We start from the raw sequence: 21,076 nt of genomic DNA on the forward strand, positions 1-21,076 counted from the left end.
GAAGAAGAGAAAATAATAAAAGTTGGAGGCAGCAGAAGATGGAAGAGTGAAAAACAATTTCTAAAAAAACAAACATTAAGTGGCAACAGTGAGCATAGCTCCATTCATTCATAGAACATCAAATAGTTTAGCACAAGCACAGGCCCATAATGTCTGACGAACATGATGCCAAGACCAACTCTTATCTGCCTGCACATGGTCAGTATCCCTCCAATCCGTACATATCCATGTGCCTATCTAAAAATCTCTTAAATGTCACCATTGTATCTGTCCCTACCACCATACCTGGCAGTGTACTCCAAGCATTCACTGTGTAAAAAACTTGCCCCGCACATCTCCTTTAAACTTTGTCCCTCTCCCTTAAAGCTATGTCCTCTAGTCCTTGACTTTTCCACCCAGGGATAAAGATTCTGACTGTCTACACTATAATTTTATATACTTCTATTAGGTCTCCGAGCTCACCGCAACCTCCGGCGATCCAGAGAAAACAATCCAAGTCTGTCCAACCTCTTCCTACAGCTCATACACTCTATCCCATTCTGGTAAACCTCCTCTGCATCCTTTCGAAAGCCTCCACGTCCTTCCTGTAATGGGGCAACCAGAACTGCATGCAATACTCCAAATGCGACCTAACCAAAGTCCTATTAAGCTGCATCATGACTTCCTGACTTTTATGCTCATCGCCCCGATATATGATCGCAAGCATACTGTGAGTTGAATGGCCTCTGGATGAGTTTTGCTTCATTCTCAAGATTTCTGCCTGTCGGACATGACTTTTGGTTATTGAGTAGAACTACTGCTCGTGGTAAAAAGCTGTTTTTATGTCTGGCTGTGGCGGCTTTGACAGTCTGGAGTTGCCTTCCAGAGGGAAGTGCTTCAAAGAGTTTGTGGCCAGGGTGAGAGGGGTCAGAGATGATCTTACCCGCTCGCTTCCTGGCCCTTGCAGTGTACAGTTCGTCAATGGAGGGGAAGGTTGTAGCCAACAACCTTCACAGCTGATTGGACAATTCGCTCCAGCCTCTGGATATCGTGCTTGGTGGCTGAGCCAAACCAGACCATGATGGAGAAGGTGAGGACAGACTCTACGATGGCCATGTAGAATTGGACCATCATTGCCTGTAGCAGATTGTGCTTCCTCAGCTGCTGCAGGAAGTACATCCTCTGTTGGGTCTTTTTGACTGTGGAGTCGATGGTGGCCCCCCCATTTAAGGCCCCTGTAGATGATGGTTCCAAGGAACTTAAAAGACTCCACAGATGTGACTGTGGTGTTGTTGATGGTGAGTGGGGTGAGCGGAGGGGGAACTCTCCTGAAGTCTACTATCAATTCCACTGTCTTAAGACCATTGAGCTCCAGGCTGTTGCGATGGCACCAGGAGGCCAGTTGTGACACTTCCTATCTGTAGGCAGATTCCTCCCCATCCTGGATCAGTCCAATCAGGGTTGTGTCGTCCGCAAACTTGAGAAGCTTGACAGAGGAGTCTGTGGAGGTGCAGTCATTGGTGTAGAGAGAGTAGAGGAGAGGGGAGAGTACGCAGCCTTGCGGTGCTCCTATGCTGAGGGTTTGCGGGTCCGAGATGTGCTTTCCAAACCACACATGTTGCTTCCAGTCTGTCAGGAAGTTGGTGATCCACTGACCGAGGGGTTCAGGCACAGTCAACTGGGAGAGTTTGGAGTGTAGTAGCTCTGGCACAATGGTGTTGAATGCAGAGCTAAAATCAACAAACAAAATCCTTGCATGGGTCCCCTGGTGGTCTAGGTGCTGGAGGATGAATTGCAGGCCCACTCATACACAGCCCACTGACAGCCTCTGCATGCGAGGAGTCCATGGGAGAAGGTGCAGGAAATAGATTACACAATCTCACATCGCAGAAGGTGATCACTTCATTGACTCTAGGGAGCAAATAGCTAGTTCCCTCCATTGCTCTCTCTTCTGCAGTCCTTGCAACACTTCCTTTTGCTCCTACATTCACCTGCCTTTCAAGCAGAGCATTCCACATCAAAAGAACTAATATCTAATTAAATACCAAGCATCCGGCTCAATTAAAACAAGAATGTTGTCATCTCCCAGATCTTTGCCTTCCAGAATGTTCACTGCTTAACCTGTTCTCTCTTTGATGTCACCCTAACTGGGTTCCATCTGTATTCACTGCATGATAGTCTGCAGTTTCCCTGCCAACCTAGTTAAGAACATAAATTACTTAAAATAAGGTCAACTTGTTTTTCTTTTCTGCCAGAGGAGGTAGTCGAGGCAGATACTATGACAATTTTTAAAAGACATTTGGACAGGAAAGGTGTAGAGGGCAGGTGTAGAGGGCAGGTGCAGGCAATTGAGACTAACTTAGATAGGGCATCTCGGTCAAGTTGGGCCGAAGGGCCTGCTTCCGTGCTGAATGACTGTATGACTATTTTGGAAAATGATAATTTCCATAGGCAGCTATTTGTTCCCTGTTGCAAGAGTTAAGCACCGAACACAGATACATTTTGTCATGGAGTTGCAGAATCATACAGCATGGAAACAGGCCCATCAGCCCAACTCGTCCATGCCGATCAAGACACCTTATCTAAGCTAGTCGCATTTACCTGCATTACCTGCATATCTCTTTAAGCCTTTCCCATCCTTGTACCTGTCAATTGTATTTTAAATGCTGTATTCTGCTTCTGAAATTCTGCTGCTGAAAAACATAGGTGACCATCCATCACCCGTTCCCAGTAGTTCCATGTTATCCCACTTTCTCCTCCATTCCTGACACACTAGGGTACAATTTATAGAGGACAATTAACCTACAAAGCTGCATGTCTTTGGGATGTGGGAGGAACCAGGACTTGGAAAAAACCCACATGGACACAGGGAGAATGTGCAAACGCCACACAGGCAGCACCGGAGGTCAGGATCGAACCCAGTCTCTGGTGTTATGAGGCGGCAGCTCTATCAGCTCGATGCACTCAAAAAGATCTCCTTTAAAATACCTTTACCATGCCTAAAGAAGGGTCACGACCCAAACTGTCACCTTTCCATTTTCTCCAGGGATGCTGTCTGACTTACTGAGTTGTTCCAGCATTGTGTCTTTTTATGTGAACCAGCATCTGCAGTTCCTTGTTTCTGCGTACCATCGTTCCACACCCTGACATGGATTGTGGGAAGATATAGGAGCTAAGTAAATTCAGAAAAAGGTTGAAACACTTAGCAGCTTGGACATCATCTGTGGTGAGAGAAAGATATCAGTTCAATAACCTTTCCTCAGAACTAATGAATAAGGACCTAGTTCTGCTAGAACAATCGTTGATCTGAAACATCATTCTCTCTCCACGTGTTGTCTGACCTGAAGAGAATTTCCTTCAGATTTTTTTATTGCACTCTGCATTTAACTGCTTACATATTGTACAATGATTGCTACATTGGTTTTGTTGACAGAGGCCTATCTTTTACTCCACTTTAAATTTAAACCAAGTAAGTTAGCAGTGAAATATAAATGCACAACCATTATCAGTGGACTTTGGAAATTGTGGAACAAAATTTTAGTAAATGGCAGACAGATAGAGGAAGGTTTAAATAATAGTAAAGGTGCAATGATTTGGTTTTCATTCAAAATACCAGAATTTAAAGCAGATCATTGATATTCTGATTAAATGCACTGCATCTTGCTCCTCACAAGTCGAGTCCAAAATCTCAGCCAATCTTGGTCTTTGAAGATTAATTCTGAGGATGCGTTTTGTAAGCTTGTAATTTGCCTCAGGAACTTCTGCTTGGTGTAGGGGGTGGTGGAAAATAGCTCCCTTATTCACTTAGAATATAGAACGGCATAGCACAGGAACAGGTCCTTCGACCCACAATGTCCATGCTGAACATGATGCCAAGATAAACTCATATCCCTGGTCTGCATGTGATCCATATCCCTCCATTCCCTGTATATCCACGTGCCGATCCAAAAGCTTCTTAAAACCCACTATCATATCTACCTCCACCACCAACCCTGGCACCGCATTCCAGGCACTCACCACTCTCTGTATAAGAGAAACCTGTCCAGCACATCTCCTTTAAAGTTTTTCCTTCTTGATTTAAAGTTAAGCCCACTAGTCTTTGACATTTTCATCCTGAGACAAAGGTTCTGACTGTCTACCCTATCTATGCCTCTCATAATTTTATATACTACTATCAGGTCTCCCCTCAACCTCGACGTTCCAGAGAAAACAATCCATGTTTGTTCAACCTCGCCTTCTAGCTAATACCCTCCAATTCACCCTTCAGGAACTCATGTGGGGATATAATGGACATGAGAATAGTTAGCAATTATGGGGACCAAAGACATTACTGCCACCGGTTACAGATAATATACCTCAAAGCATGACAAAAGGACACAAAGTGCTGGTGTAACTCAGAGGGCCATGCAGCATCTGTGGAGGACATGGATAGGTGATGTTTCGGGTCGGAACCTTTCTTGAATTGCTGACCCAAAACGTCACCTATCCATATTCTCCAGAGATGCTGCCCTTGCTGAGTTACTCCAGCACTTTGTGTCTTTTTTTTGTAACCCAGCATCTGCAGTTCCTTGTGTCTCAACCTCAAAGCAGATTACCAATTTCAAAAAACTTGTAGAATTTTTGTAATAAACCCCTTTGTAATAAACTTCCAATAATGTCAATTTCCTTGCTCATCTTGAGAGAATGAGTCATGCTGGCCAGAAACTAATCCGTAATTAAGTACTGTTTTTTATAATATTAATTCACACAATTAACTTCCCTTATTTCAAAAGAAGAGATTGTAGTCCACGGCATTGTTATAGATCTGGATTCAAGCACAGGTCAGAAAGGGCGCGGATGGCAAATTTGTGATCACCATCTTGACTTCAATTCTAAACTTATCCATCAATTCCAGAATCAACTGAACACAGATTGTAATCATTCAATAAGATAAGCTGATTACTTGTAAGATGCACAATGAAGATTCTTCAGTAATTACAGTGCAGCAAACCAGTACTGTACGAGATATATTTTTGCTGGGAATTTACAGAAACTGCATTTTCAGATACAGAATACTAACCAATCCCCCCCCCCCCATCCTGATCTGTTTATTATTTAAAGAGATCCAGCATGGAAAAAGGCCCTTCAGCCCACCAGGTCCATGTTGTCCATCAATCACCCATTCACACTATGACAGACACATCATAAGAGGAATAGATAGGGAAACCCACAGAGTCTCTTGCCCAGAGCAGAGAACCGAGAACCAGAGGATATAGGTTTAAGGTTAGGGCAGAACGATTTAATAGGAACCTGAGGGGTAACTTTTTTTACACAAAGGATGGTGGATGTATGGAATGAGCTGCCGGAGGAGGTGTTTGAGGGCAGTACTATCACAACGTTAAGAAGGATTTAGATAGGCACAAGGATAGGATAGGTTTAGAGGGAGATGGGCCAAATGCAGGCAGGTGGAACTGCTGTAGATGGGGCATATTGTTTGGCGTGGGCAAGTTGGGCCGAAGGGCCTGTTTCCACACTGTATAACTATGAATCCATGAATTTATGGCACACTAGTTCTACATTATTCCACTTTCTCATCCACTCCCCATGCAATATAGTCAATTTCACAGGGGACAATTAACCTACAAACCCGCACGTCTTTGGGTTGTGGAAGGAAATCAGAGCACCCAGAGCAAACCCACGCGGTCACAGGGAGAACATGCAAACTCCACACAGACAGCACCTGAAGTCAGGATCAAACACGGGTACTTGGCACCGTGAGGCAGCAACTCTACTGCTGTGTCAATATGCTGCCCACAACTAATGACATCCTAATCACTAATATTTTGAAGATCGAATCAGTAATGCAACTGCTAATTTGTTAGAAATAATTCTCATCCAAACAGCGCCCGATTGTGGATGAGGGACAGAGATAAAAATAAAACTAGTGAAGGTTAATTTATCCTCCACTGTCTGGGAGTGTTTTGTGTACAATAATTCACCCTGCTGCCCAGAATGTGGTGTGGGAAGTCAGCTAGTGTTCTAGCTAGAGGACCCTCTCCAGATACCCACTCAAATGGAAGTCAGGAGGCAAAGGGAAGGTTGAAGTGTATCTCAACTTTCTCACCATTGTAAAAGTCTGATGTCATTAAACCTCACTATGAATCAAGTGCGGTACGATGGAGCAGTTGTAGAGTTCCTGCCTCACTGCGCTGGAGACCCAGGTTCGATCCTGACCTCAGGTTCTGTCTGTGTGGTGTTTGCACCTTTTCCTTGTGACCGAGTGGGACTCCTTCGGGTGCTCCAGTTTCCTCCCACATCCCAAAGACGTGCGGGTATGTAGGTTAATTGGCCTCTGTAAATTGCCTCTAGTGTGCAGGAAGTGGATGGGAACGTGGGATAACAGAACTATTGAGAACATGGTCAGTGTGGACTCAGTGGGCCGAAGGGCCTGTTTCCATGCTGCATCTCTAAACTAAGCTAAATTAAAACTAAACTAAAACCAATTGTCTCAACTGTCCGAGTAACTGTTGTAGATCTATTTAATAGGATGAACCAACAAGGAAAGAAAGGTTGAAGGCACTAAAATCTGCAGGTGCTGAATCCTCAGCAAAAAAAACCCAAAGTGCTAGTAGAACTCAGCAAGTCAGGCAGCATCTATAGAGGGAAACGGACAGGTTGGGACTCTTCAGAAAAGATTGAATTTACATTTCTACACCAATTTTCACACCTTGATGCCTCAAATTTCAGCGAAAGAGAAGCGAGTAACTCTAATAATGGCAGTTTATAGCTAAATAATGATCATGTTGAGCACCATGCTCAGCAAGCAGTAAGAAAGTGAAACATAGCAGGGTTCAGGAGGCATTACTGAAATACATTTAGACAGACACAAAATTCTGGAGTAACTCGGCAGGGCAGGCAGCATCTCTGGATAGAAGGAACGGGTGATGTTTCGAGTCGAGACCCTTCTTCAGACTGAAATACATTGATGCATTACACCAAATTTACATTGAAGCCAAAGTCCAGTGCGAAAATGTTTATCCCACCAATAAACAGAGAGAGCACAACACAGGGCAGGCTTATTTGGGCTAGTTGGGCAGGACCCGCACGTCTTCGAGATATGGGTGGAAACAGGAGCACCCAGGGGAAAGCTATGCAGCAGTCAAACTGAGAACCTGCAAGCTCCCCTGCACATAGCATCCGAGGTCAGGATCGAACCCGGGTGTCTTAAGCTTGATCGAAGTGCGTTAGAAAAAAAAAAAGGTTTTGATATCTCCAAAAGAATATGACAAAACGTGGTGTTCCCTGCCCAATCATCACTACTTCATATAAACAATAGGCAATAGGTGCAGGAGTAGGCCATTCGGCCCTTCGAGCCAGCACCGCCATTCAATGTGATCATGGCTGATCATCCCCAATCAGTAGCCCGTTCCTGCCTTCTCCCCATACCCTCTGACTCCGCTATCTTTAAGAACCCTATCTAGCTCTCTCTTGAAAGTATCCAGAGAACCGGCCTCCACCGCCCTCTCAGGCGGAGAATTCCACAGACTCACAACGCTCTGTGTGAAAAAGTGTTTTCGCTTTTGTTTTACAAATAATAAGCCCAACATGCTTCAAGGGTGAGAATTACTTACTGTGTTCTTTGCCTTGACCAACTGTGGTGCAAACACTGGCTTGTGGTGTTACCGGCATTAGGGCTTGTCGAATGGCCTTCTCCCAGCTCTGAGCGACGTCTAAACCTACTCCTGTGGCAGCCAAGGCGTGATTCTGGTAGTTGCCTCCGAGATTCTCTCCAACGTAGTACACCATGGTGTCAGTTATTATCTCAAAACAGTGAGGGTTGCTGCCTTGAGCCAGATTTGTAAAATCCCGAGGTGGATCCAACTGCAAGATTTCTGACAGCGGGATTTCCTGAGAGGGAGAGACCAAATACATGCCTTAGAAAGAGGCTGCAACCATTAGGAGACTGTTTTCAGAACCTGCCGCATGCTAGTTCGAAGGGCGACATAAATAAGACCAGAAGTGTATTCTGTCCTTTGAGAATCTGCCAGATATGCATAGCCAACCCCAAAACCTTGAGCCAATAAGAATGAATCATTTCTTAACTTCCTGAACAGTCTCTGGGTTTACAACTTTTAATGAAGGCTGTGGTGGTTAAACTGGAGACAGATGCATCAAAGATACTTGCACTTTGCTATAATTAGAGGCGGTGTCTTTACCGTTTCAAGAGCTGACACAATGCACAAACTTTATATGCCAGGTCAGGCAAAATGTGTTCAGCTCAGCAGCGGGATCTATGAACTAACGTTGAATGTGCAGATTCCAAAATTAAGTAAGGGGCAGTCCCTGATAAGAATGGTAAAAACCCATACAAAGGGGATAGCATTTCAGAATTATAGTAACTGTAACAAACTGAAAGGAAATGGCAAAACACGAGAATAATAATTTCTGCTACTTTCTCAAATGCTTGTTGCCAAATCGTACACAGCAATCTACTAAAAAGAAAATCTGACTGTGCTATGCAAAACTGCTGCTGTAACAATCTTAACAACATGTGTTGTCTCACAGTTAGGTTACAATTCACAAATCCAGAAGACTGGAATTATAATTCTGAAAAATCAGTTCAAATCTCATGAAAGTAGCCAATGAATCTGAAAATGAATTCAGTTAATGAACCTGGAATAATAAGTTTCTTATCATAACTATCACACCATAACTGGAATAGAGTGGATGTGGAGAATATGTTTCCATTATTGGGAGAGTCTAGGACCGGAGGCCACAGCCTCAGAATAAAGGGACGTACCTTTAGAAAGGAGATGAGGAGGAATTTCTTCAGTCAGAGGGTGGTGAATCTGTGTAATTCATTGCCACAAATGACTGTCAAGTCATTGGATATGGATGATTATTAATATGAGGTTATGGGAGAAGGCAGGAGAATGAGGTTGAGAAGGAAAGATACATCAGCCATGATTGAATGGCGGAGTAGACTTGGTGGGCCAAATGGCCTAATTCTTCTCCTAGAACTTCTGAACTATTAACTATTGTACCATAACTATAAACCACCAGATAGTTTTAAAACTCACCTTATCGCTGAGAGAATAAAATTATTTATGTAACTACAGACTCAAACCAATGTGGGAGGAAACCAGCGCAGAGAAAACCCACGCAAGGAGAATGTGCAAACTCCACACAGACAGCACATTTAGTCAGCATCGTACCCGGGTCTCTGGCCCTATAAAAGGCAGCAACTCTACCGCTCCGCCAGTGTGCCGGGTTTTGGACGTAGCCCAGACCATCACTCAAAACAAACTCCCTTCCATTGACTCCATCTAGATTTCACGCTGCCTTGGCAAGGTTGCCAGCATAATCAAGGACCAGTCTCACCCCAAACATTCACTCTTCTCCCCTCTCCCATCAGGCACGAGGTACAGATGTTTGAAATGGCATACCTCCAGATTCAGGGACAGTTTCTTTCCAGCTGTTATCAGGCAACTGAACTGTCCTCTCATCAGCTAGATAGTGGTCCTGACCTCCCATCTACCTCACTGAAGACTTTTGAACTATTTGTAATGACTTCAATATTAAATCTTGCACTAAATGTTGTACCCTTTATCTGCTTACGCTGGACGGCTTGATTGTATTCATGTATAGTTTTTTCTTTGACTGGATAGCACACAAACAAAAGCTTGTTCTTTGTGTCTTCACGAGACAAGGTGTCTTTACTTACACACTGAGAGTGTTAGGTGCCTGGAACGCGCCTTGAAACAGGTACAGGAGGAGAATTTAAGAGGCATTTACACAGACATATGAACAGGCAGGGAATAGAGGGCTACAGAGCATGTGCAGGCAGACGGAATTAAATTGACATAATGTTCGGCAATCTACTGTGGGATGAAGGGCCTGTTCCTGTGCTGTACTGTTCTACTTTCTATGTCCACTTCACAACTGACTCTCCCACCCATTGTTATGTGCCTTCATCAAGTTTAGCAGTGAAATCTTTGGTGACTTTATCCATGTCATTTATGAACATTGTTATAGACTGAGACCCCATGGATAGAAAGCATACTGTTAGGTTGCATCACAGCTTGGTTTGGGAACAGCTCTACTCATGACCGTAAGAAATAGCAGAGTTTTAGATGTAACCCAGTCCATCTCATACACCAGACTCCCCACAATTAACTCCATCTATGCTGCCTCGGTAAAGTAGTCACTACTTCTTCTCCCCAGCTCCCTTCGGGCAGAAAGTACAGTGATTTGATAGTGCGCACTACCAGACTCAGGAACAGCTTCTTCCCTTCTGTTATCAGGCTTCTGAAAAAGTCCTTCCATAAGCTAGGGTACTGTCTGATTCACCTCTACCCCAGTAGGGACTTTTTCTATGGAGCTGATGCACTACAATGCTGAGAACTATATTCTGCACTCTGTACATTCCCCTTCGCTCTATCTAATAGACTTGAGTTTGACTTGATTGTATCTAATGAATGGTATATCTGATCTGATTGGCTAGCATGCAAAACAAAGCTTTTCACTGTACCTTGGCACATGTGAGAACACCCTAAACCAAAGCCTAGAACTAATCCCTGTGACACGTAGCTCCCTACATTTTGCCAATCAGTGAGACAAAAACATTTATGTTTACTCTGTTTCCTGTTTGCTACCAGCTTTGCATCCCCACCAAAGAGTTACACGCCTACACAATGAGTGCTTATTTTACACAAATGAGCTTTGATGCAGCGTTTTCTCAAATGTCTTTTGGAAATTGAAGTGAAGTATATCCAGCGTTTCCCCTTTATCCAATGCATTTTACCTCTTCAAAAAGAACATCAAAAAATGGTCAAATATGATTTCCCTTTCAAACAACCACGTTGATCTTGTCTAATCTTGCCATTACACAAATCAACCTCCCCTCCACGCTGCCTCGGCAAGGCCACCAGCATAATCAAGTCTCACCCCGAACACTCCCTCTTCTCCCCTCTCCCATCAGGTAATAGGTACAGAGGTTTGAAAACACACACCTCCAGATTCAGGGACAGTTTCTTCCCAGCCGTTATCATACGACTGAACCAACTGCAAAGCGGTCCTAACCCATCTACCTCATTGGAGACCTTCGAACTATCTTTAATCGGAATTTACTGGGCTTTATCTTGCTCTAAACATTATAAGCTTTATCCTGCATCTGCACATGGCGTGATTACAATCATGTATAGTCTTTTCGCTAACTGGATAGCATGCAACAAAAAAAGCTTTTTACTGTACCTTGGTACACATGACAATAATAAATAAAACTAAACTGATTGCCTTCAATATTTCAAAGTGCCATACTATAAGCTTTAATAATAGCTTCTACCCTTTTCCTTATGACACACAATAAGCTAACGGGCTTGTGGTTTCCTGCTTACTGTCTCCCTCCCTTTCTGAAGAGGCACACAGTGGTAGAAGATGGAACTGTGGTCCAGCTTATTGCTATGTGCGAGCAGACCTCAACATGTAAAATGATCTGATGGATCTCCATTATATTAACGTGCACTTCAGGAAGAATTTGATGCCAACTGGTTGCAGCAGCTAAAGCTGTGTGGGAATCACTGGTGCAAAGTTTAACGTAAATGGAGACACAAACAACTCCACATGCTTGGAACAAAATATATGGAGAACTCTAGGATTCAGATCACTGATTGGAGAAAGAACATTTTTGAAGAGCGCAAGAACTATTTCTTTAAGGTCACAGTGGTGCAGTGGTAGAGTTGCTGCCTTACAGTGAATGCAGCGCCGGAGACCCGGGTTTGATCCCGACTACGGGTGCTGTCTGTTCTCCCCGTGACCTGCATGGGTTTTCTCCGAGATCTTCGGTTTCCTCCCACAATCTAAAGACGTACAGGTTTGTAGGTTAATTGGCTTGGTAAATGTAAAAATTGTCCCTGGTGGGTGTAGGATAGTGTTAATGTGCGGGATCGCTGGTCGGCGCGGTCCCGGGGAGCCGAAGGACCTGTTTCCGCGCTGTATCTCTAAACTAAACTAAACTAAACAAAATACAAGTAAGATATGGAAAACCTATGAATAAAGTAACAAACAACTATTAACAAAGCAACAAAACAAAATAACAGGTCTTATGCCCCTCTGCGTCCCTAAAATTTAGTTTAGAGATACATAATGAAAACAGGCCCTTCGGCCCACCGATTCTGCTGACCAGCGATCTCCGCGCACTAGCACTATCCTACACACTAGGGACAATTTATAATTTTTCCTGAAGCCAAATTAACCTACAAATCTGTACGTCTTTAGAATGTGGGAGGAACCTGGAACCCACTTGGCCACAGGGAGAAAGTACAAACTCCGTAGAGACGGCACCCATAGTCAGGGTTGAACCTGGGTCTCTGGCCCTGTAAATCAGCCACTTTACCGCTGTGCAAATGTACCCCCCCAGAAATGAAGAAACAAGGAACTTCAGATGTGTAAGAAGGAACTGCAGATGCTGGTTTAAACCGAAGATGGAAACGAAAAGTTGGAGTAACTCAGCGAGACAGGCAGCATCTCTGGAGAGAAGGAATGGGTGACGTTACAGGGTCGAGACACTTCTTCAGATGCTGGTTTACAAAAAAACATAAATTGCTGGAGCAACTCAGTGGGTCAGGCAGCATCTCTGCAATAATTGTGCGACTGACGTGGAACTGGGGTACAAGGCATAGTTTCTAAATGTGTAAATAGCACAAAGTTTGGCAGCACCGCAAAGAAGAGGTAAACTCCAGTGGAATACAAACAAGATTTTGAAATAGGCAGAGGCGTGGCAGATGAAATTTAATGAAGAGAAATATGAGGTGGTATATTTTGGTCTGCTTGCAGGAATGACAAGTGGCAAGACAAAATAAAGAATTTTACAGAACAAACGCCCCACCATTGACTCCATCTATACTTCACGCTGACTTGGAATGGCAGCCACCTTAATCAAAGACGTCCCATCCCGATCATTCCTTCTTCCTCCTGCTCCCATCCAGCAGAAGGTACAGACGCTTGAAAATGCGTACCACCAGACTCAAGAAAAAAGATTATTTCCCACTATTATCAGGCTTCTGAATGGTCCTTCCATAAGCTTGTCTGATTCACATCTACTCCATAGTGGACATTGAACTTTGTTTCTGGAACTGGAGCACTGCAATGCTGAAACTATATTCTGCATTTTCCCCTCTTATTTATCAATTGTTCTTGAGTTTGCTTAACTGCATTTATGTATAATATTATCTGATCTGATTGGATCACATGCAAAACAAAGTTTTTCACATACTCATCAATTCCTCTTCTATTTATTTATGCCGGGAACCTAAAATAGGGGGCAACACGAAGTTGCTAATCAACCTACAAACTTGCCCCTCGGATGTGGAAGGCTGGAATGGAGATAATGCTCAAAACTCCATAGAGACTGAACCCAAGGCAGAATCAAACCTGGGCCCCTGTAACTGTGAGACAGCAGCATTAACCATTGTACCAATAAACATGCGGCGCTGTAGAAGTACTTTAAAGGTAAACTCCTTTTGCGGTTTACAACAAGAATCATCTCAGACCTAACAAGTTTTGATCTTTCCATGAGCATTTATCTTTATGTGGGCAACATTTTAAAAAAATCAAAGAAGCTGCTTCTTAAGGTGGTGATTCAGTTCTGAAGTGTACACTCATGCAAGAGATAAGAAAGTGATAATGCAAAAATATGAGTAACATTCATGACTGGGTAATTTGTGTGAGAATTTAAGAGTTTCGCTAACACACAAGTTTATTGTAATTTAAAATTCATAACTTAGTATCTACGAGGCGTCTTGTTTTCAAAATCTTTGACTTGCTTTTAGTTTCATTTTAATAGGACTTCTAAATGACGGTGTAAGAGAGGTCAAGGTAAGGCGAGATAGTTGAGGCAGGTACTGTAACAGCTTTTGGATAGTTACTGAATAAGAAAGATTTAGAGGGATACTAGACCAAGTGGGACCCATTGGGCCCCATTCCCCAACGCAATATTCCACCACTCACCCATAGCCCCCAACCTTGCAGGTGCGGCTCATTTCCCCTTCATCCCCCAGCACTCCCTCTCCCTCCTCTTCACCCTCCCTCTTCTTTCCGCTCTCTTCCTCCCCTCCCCCACTCCCTCCATAACCCCTCTCCATTCCCTACCCCTTCATCTCCCTGCTCCCCCACTCCTCAACTCTCCCCTATCCTATTCCCCCACTAAACACAGTTTAAATAACATTTCTCCTCCTTCCGTCTCCTTACAACAATATAACAAATCTCTCATTGCACTGGGTCCTGTCATTTGTTAACATTGTAACATGCAGAGCAAGTTGTAAAGTGAAAAGTTTGATTTGTTAAAGTGAAAAGTGAATTTTGTTAATTTTAAAATGTGAATAACTTGTAAAATGTAACATCAATCTGAATAGAATGCTGCTGTGTTTTTTAAACAGAGTTTATTCTTTTATGTAAATGAGATTCCATTGTGATGTAATTGTGAGGTGGAACACTGCTGACGGGCAGTTTATTTAAATAAGATCCCATTGTGACATCATACGGGGCTAACTGCCAGTGGAACACTGCTGATGGGCAGTTTATGTAAATGAGATCCCATTGTGACGTCGTACGCTGCTAACTGCCAGTGCAAGTTCAAGTGATTTTTGTCAAACTGCATTTTGTAAAGTTTAAAATGTGAATAACTTGTAAAATATACCATAATCCTGATCGAAACATGATACACCAGGACAATGGTGAGTAAGGTGGGCCAAAAATTGCAGCACTATCATGTACCATTTTGGCGTAATTTCAGGATCATCCGGACAGACAGATATAGAAACAAACAAGATGAGAGTTTTAGTCAAAGATCATAGACTGGAGATCAAAGATGGAGGAAATTGATGAGGGTTTACTACATTTAAAAATAAATTAAAAAAAAAACATTTAAAACCACACAAACTGTTCCCCCGCAAGGCTGATTACACTGCGAGAGGCATAACTGAAGTCGGGTCGGGTTTACTGAAATGGCGGAAGTTACGCTCTGTTGCGTACTACACGTCAGTCCATTGGATTTTGCAGGAGTGATCTATCTTGCTCCGCTCTAGTATCTTTGGTTTTAGTAATATATTTAGATATGCAAAATGTGGGCAAATGGGACCAGCAGATTGTGCATTTTGGTCAATATGGACAAGTTGGGCTGAAGGTTGACACAAAATGCTGGAGTAACTCAGCGGGACAGGCAGCATCTCTGGAGAGAAGGAATGGGTGACGTTTCGGGTCGAGACCCTTCTTCAGACTGATGACAGGGGAGTGGGCGGGACAGAGATAGAATGTAGTCGGAAACAGTAAGACTGGTGGGAGAACTGGGAAGGGAGAGGGGAGAGGGATGAAGGACCTGTTTCTGTGTTGTACGACTCTATGACTAACAGTGAAAGGACAGTTTGTGTGAACAGGTATTAGAGGTAGCGTTGCCGAGTGATGTAACGTGCAAGGTAGAGAGAAGGGGAAAGTGCGGAACAGACATGGAAGTGGGATGGAGGTCCGAGTGAGATTGAGAACACACCTGAAGTCAGTTAAATATTCTTAGCCAAGACTGAAAGGACAAGTTTTGCTGAGAAGGGGTATCTACAAGGTCCAAAACTCTGTAGTCCAAAACAGAACATAGAACAGTACAGCACAGGAATAGACTTATCGGCCAACAATATCTGTGCCAAATATGATGTCAAAACTAATTATCATCTGCCTGCACATAATCCATATCCCTCCATTCCCTGCATATCCATGTGGACGGCATGGTGGCTCAGTGGTAGAGCTGCTGCCTTGAAGTGCCAGAGATCTGGGTTCCATCCTGACTAAGGGCGCTATCTGTATGGAGTTTGCACATTCTCCCTGTGACCTCATGGGTTTTCTCCGGGTGCTCCGGTTACCTCCCACACTCCAAAGACGTGCAAGGTTGTAGTTGAATTGGCTTCTGTAAATTATAGGGTACAACTAGTGTATGGTGATTGTTGGTCAGTGCAGGCTTGGTGAGCCGAAATGCCTGTTTCTGCTCTGTATCTCTGAACTAAACATGTACCTATCCAAAAGTCCCTTAACTGCCATTATATTATCTGCCTCCACTAACACCCCTGGCAGCATGTTCCAGGCACCCGCCACTCTCTGTGTTGTGGGTGTGGGTGTTAGTGTCTGTTCCTGTGCTGTACTGTACTGTGCATAGAAACATAGAAAATAGGTGCACGTGTAGGCCATTTGGCCCATTCAATATGATCATGGCTGCTTTCTCCGCATGTCCCTTGATTCCGTTAGCCTTAAGAGCTATATCTAACTCTCTCTTGAATACATCATTGAGTACTTGGTCCATTCTCTCAGAATCTTAACTTGAAATCATCTTTCTGAAGGCCCTGTCCCACTGTACGAGCTAATTCAAGAGTTCTCCCAAGTTTCCCGATTCAAACTTGGAGAATTACGGTAATAGCCGCTCATAGGTACTCGGGGCTCTCATGGACATTTTTCAACATGTTGAAAAATCCTCACGAGTCTTCACGAGTACCTGCCGTTAGCGTTACGAGCCGCTAAGAGACGTCCCGAGCTCCGACGTACCCGCTATGTACATTCTACGTGCTTACCACGAGTTTGATTTTTTTTTTAAACTCGGGAGAGCTCTTGAATTACCTTGTACAGTGGCACAGGCCCTTTAATTGGGATGATTGAGCAAACACGTATTTCGTCATACTAAACGAACCCACAGTCATTCATCTTATCTTCCACAACTATCATTTTTATCACTTGTAAAAGAAACGTCTACTGCAAAACTCCAATTACACTTCACGCTGCCGCCGCAAGGCCACCAGCATAATCTAGGACAGGTCGCACCCTGCCCACTCCCTCTTCTTCCCTCTCCCATCAGGCAAAAGGTATAGAAGTACAAAAACGCACACCTCCAGATTCAGGGACAGTTTCTTCCCAGCTGTTATCAAGTAACTGAACCATCCTAACACAACCAGAGAGATGTTATGAGCTCCTACCTACCTCATTGGAGACCCTTGAATTATCTTTGATCAGACTTTACTGGACTTTATTGTGCACTAAATGTTATTTATGTTATTCCCTTTATCTCATATCTGCACACTGTGAATGGCTCAATTGTAATCATGTATTGTCTTTCCGCTGACTGTTTACCACGCAACAAAAGCTTTTCACTGTACCTTGTTTACACGTGACAATAAACTAAATTCAACTCAAAACGCGGTTAAAAAGACTCACCTGAAATGCTTTGTGTGGGATCACTACGGGATACTTCAATGGAGTCTAAGGGTAGATCAGACCCTCATGTCCAATACAAGAAGCAGCTGTGGGAATGAACTGCACAGACTACAAGCAAGTCCAATCTGCATGATCTGTGAGTAAAGTGGCTGCTTAAATATGTCCCTGAACAAATGGGTAAGAATGACATTAGTGATGAAATGAGAGCAGGTTTCCCTCTCAACCACATTACATATGTGACTGGGAAAAGCTTGAAAGAGGAACTGGGAAAAAATAAAGAAAGCTCATTCAAAAACACTCTGCTTTTTCCCCTGCACAGTCCCTGACTTTCCCTTTCACTCAACAAGATATACAGATTGTCCATCTCCCAGTACATTTCCTCCCACCTTTCTGATCTTTTAGTTTTCTTACTTTTCCTCTCTTTTTTAAGTAGTATTTCAGCTTGAATCTAATTCTCTCCCAATAAAACACGGAGCAATATTGAGTTGCAGAACACAGCAGCATAAATTTCATTCTGAATTATTACACAATATTGCTTAAAGTAATATAATAGAGCAAATTTTAAAAAAAGGCATGCAGTTTCAATGCTTGGAAATTGTATTCTTGTCCTTGCGAAACATATGCTCGTAACTGGCCACATTTCTGCAGAGATAGCATGTTTTTTTTCTGGGTTTAATTTATAAACACAATTTTATTTTGCTCAGTGGTGTGCGCATCTGGTAGAGCTGCTGCGTCACAGTGCCAGAGACCCGAGTTCAAACCTGCGTAGTGCTGTCTGTGTGGAGTTTGTATGTTCTCCCTGTGACCGCGTGGGTTTTCTCCGGGTGCTCTGGTTTCCTCCCACATTCCAAAGATGTGTTTGTAGGTTAATTGGCTTCTGTAAATTGTGTAGGATGCAAAAGTGCGATATCATAGAACTAATGTTCGCGTAATCAATGGTCAACATGGACTCGTTGGGCCGAAGGGCCCGTTTCTATGTTGTATCTCTAAAACTCTTGTAGTGTAAAACTAAACTCAAACAGAAATGGACTTGTTTACAAAATAATTCCTTAAATATTCCAATAGACAATATAATCCAATAGAATACATTCCTGATGCCAGAAAAATGTATGAAAACATAGTTTTAAAGGTTAAAGGAGATGTGCGGGGCAAGTTGTTTTACACATAATGTGGTGGGTGCCTGGAACGCGCTGCCAGTGGTGGTGGTGGAGGCAGATACCATAGCAGATCTGCGTTTAGTTTGAAAGTTTCACCAAGAAAAATTAACAAAAGGCACAAAGTGCTGGAGTAGCTCAGTGGTCAGGCAGCAATGCTGGAAAACAAGGATAGGTGATGTTTCGCGTCAGGCTGAAGAAGGGTCCCGACCGGAAACATCACCTATCCATGTTCCCCAGAGATGCTGCCTGACTCACTGAATTACTCCAGCATGTTTTGCGTTTTTTATAAACCAGCACCTGCTGGTTTATAAATCAGTTGTATCTCCAACAGCTTGAACCTCCTGTAAGCAATAGTTAAACGACTGAGGACGTTGGATAAGGTTACCATACTGAGATTAGTGGTCAACTTGATTCTAAACACTGAATTCAAATCAACCCCTGAAAATTACATCAAAGGCTTTTCAAAAGTGTCTTTTTGCAATAGATTCAAAGAGTCAACATATAATAGATTCAGCTAAGATGCCACTGATCTGTTGCTCTCTGACATTTAGCATTTCTTGTATTCACAGAGAAATCAACAATTTTTCAACAAGAGGACCCTTCTTCAGTGGTTGAATCACATACTCCTATACTCGGGCACAAATCAGCCTCAACACAGGATATCAGACTACACGATTTCCCTTGCACATGGATAGAACTGTACAGCACAGGAACAGGGCTTGTGACTCACAATGTCCGTACTAAACATGATACCAAGTTAAACTAATCTCTGTGTGATCGATATCCCTCCATTCCTTATATATCCATGTGCCACCATAGCCTTGTCCCTTATTACTGCTTTATCTAAACCTCTAAAGAACACATTTCCTCCTGACACAATGTTTATATATTAAAAAAGCATAGTTTAGTTTAGTTTAGTTTAGTTTATTGCTTTTGTTGCGTGCTAACCAGTCAGTGGAAAGACTATACATGATTACAATCCACAGTGTACAGATCGACAGATTTGAGAGGAGATTAAGAAGAGCACAGTTAAAGTAACAAATGCTGCTGTTGGGGTAGAGATTTAAAAGTGTGGAGTGATTGTAATGCGTGATTGCAGATCCACTGCTGGGATCAGCACACAATGTGGCCTGGCTTAGGCTCCATCTTGGAATAGAATCTGCATCGTTCAGTGCTTTTTCACCCAGGAAAAACCTGAATTGGTGACAAGCATGCACAGCCCAATGTAGACACAAGGAACTGGTGATGCTGGTTTACAAAAAAAAACACACAATGTGTGGATTAACTCAGCAGGTCAGGCAGCATCTTTGTGATATTTTGTGTCAAGACCCTTCTTCACAGCCCAATATTCAACAGTTTAATTCTTGCTTAAACATATCAAATATGTCCTCACACACGACAGTGACTTTCACATATAAAATGTATCTAACATCAGCAAAATGCAGCACAAGGGCAGAATCAGTACAAACGTGCCAAAGGAGCTATTTGGAGAAGTGATTAAAACCGAGAGTCTGAAGGGATGAGAGAATAGATGAAGGGAATTCCAAAAAATGTTGTGCTTTATCAACTGAAAGCACGGCTACCATTGAGAGCAAGGTAAAGCTGCTGATGTCAGCAAATTATGTCAGGAGAAAGAGGAGGCAGAACAATTCCCTTAGATCCTGAACCAAAACACCAGCAAAGACGTAGCATAGTGGTGCAGCTGGTGCAGCTGGTGCAGGTACCTGGTATAGGTCCAGCACCTCCTTTAATTTGGAAAAAATTACAAGAGTGAACTTGAAATCCACCCCTGCGCACATCCCGCACCCCTCCCCCCACCCCCGGAGGTCCCCCCCAAAAACATGGCGCCTAGGCCGGGTGAGGCGACCAACCTTGACCTCATCGGAATTTCCGCACTAATCAGTGGGTCGAATTTGTCCCCAGTGGCCGGGCTCTGAAACTCCAGCCCGGATGGCACCGGCAGATCCATTGCCATATCTGACTTCTCATGCCCGACTTAGTGGGCCAGTATCTCAGCCCCCCAAGGCCAGGACCTCTGTTGTTCCGAATAAACGGATAATCCAGCAAGACTCTGGAACCAAGGGTATCGGAAAATCAACGGTGGACCTGTCCGATAGCCAGGTCGATCCTGACCTCAGGAGCTGTCTGTGTGAAGTTTGCAATTGTCAATTGGAGTTTGTAAATGAGCTTGGTAAAATTGTAAATTGTCCTTAGCATGTGTAGGATAGTGTTAGTGTGTGGGGATCGCCGCTTGCCGCGGACTAGGTGGGCCGAAGGGCCTGTTTCTACTCTGTATCTCTAAACAAAACTAAACTAAACGTCATCTCATTTGATCTCCCGCTATAAGAAAGATAACATAGAACAATACAGCACAGGAACGGGCCCTTCGGCCCACAATGTTTGTGCCGAACATGATGTGAAGTTAAACTGATCTAATCTGCCTGCACATGATCCATAAGCTTATATTACCTGCGCTTCCATGTGCCTATCTAAAAGCCTCTTAGCATATCTGCCTCCACCACCGCCCCTGGCAATGTGTTTCTGGCCTGCCTCTGTGCTGTCAGTGGGATCCTTGTCCCACAAAGGCTCAAAGCAGAGGAGGAGGTTTGCAGATGGCATTGCGAACCTGGGTTCTGCTGGGAGCATGCCGAGACCTGGGTGAACAATGGGAGGAGTGCAAACGACCACCTTGTGAATTACCCACCGACTTGCCCCACCAA

The 21,076-nt window shown here is 43.5% G+C and overlaps 1 protein-coding gene across 3 annotated transcripts in view; it reads right to left on the minus strand.

The window, feature by feature from the left end:
- Positions 1 to 21,076, minus strand: part of prkd3 (protein kinase D3) — a 281,534-nt gene that overhangs the window by 32,849 nt on the left and 227,609 nt on the right. For 2 of the 3 annotated variants that reach the window (XM_033025437.1, XM_033025438.1), the window contains exon 12: positions 7,590 to 7,866. In XM_033025437.1, coding sequence (XP_032881328.1) covers positions 7,590 to 7,866 — 277 coding nt within the window. The remainder of the gene's footprint in view (positions 1 to 7,589; positions 7,867 to 21,076) is intronic. The other variant, XM_033025439.1, reaches the window with a different exon arrangement.

The sequence above is a fragment of the Amblyraja radiata genome, chromosome 8, assembly GCF_010909765.2.
Source record: "Amblyraja radiata isolate CabotCenter1 chromosome 8, sAmbRad1.1.pri, whole genome shotgun sequence".
NCBI lineage: Eukaryota > Metazoa > Chordata > Chondrichthyes > Rajiformes > Rajidae > Amblyraja > Amblyraja radiata.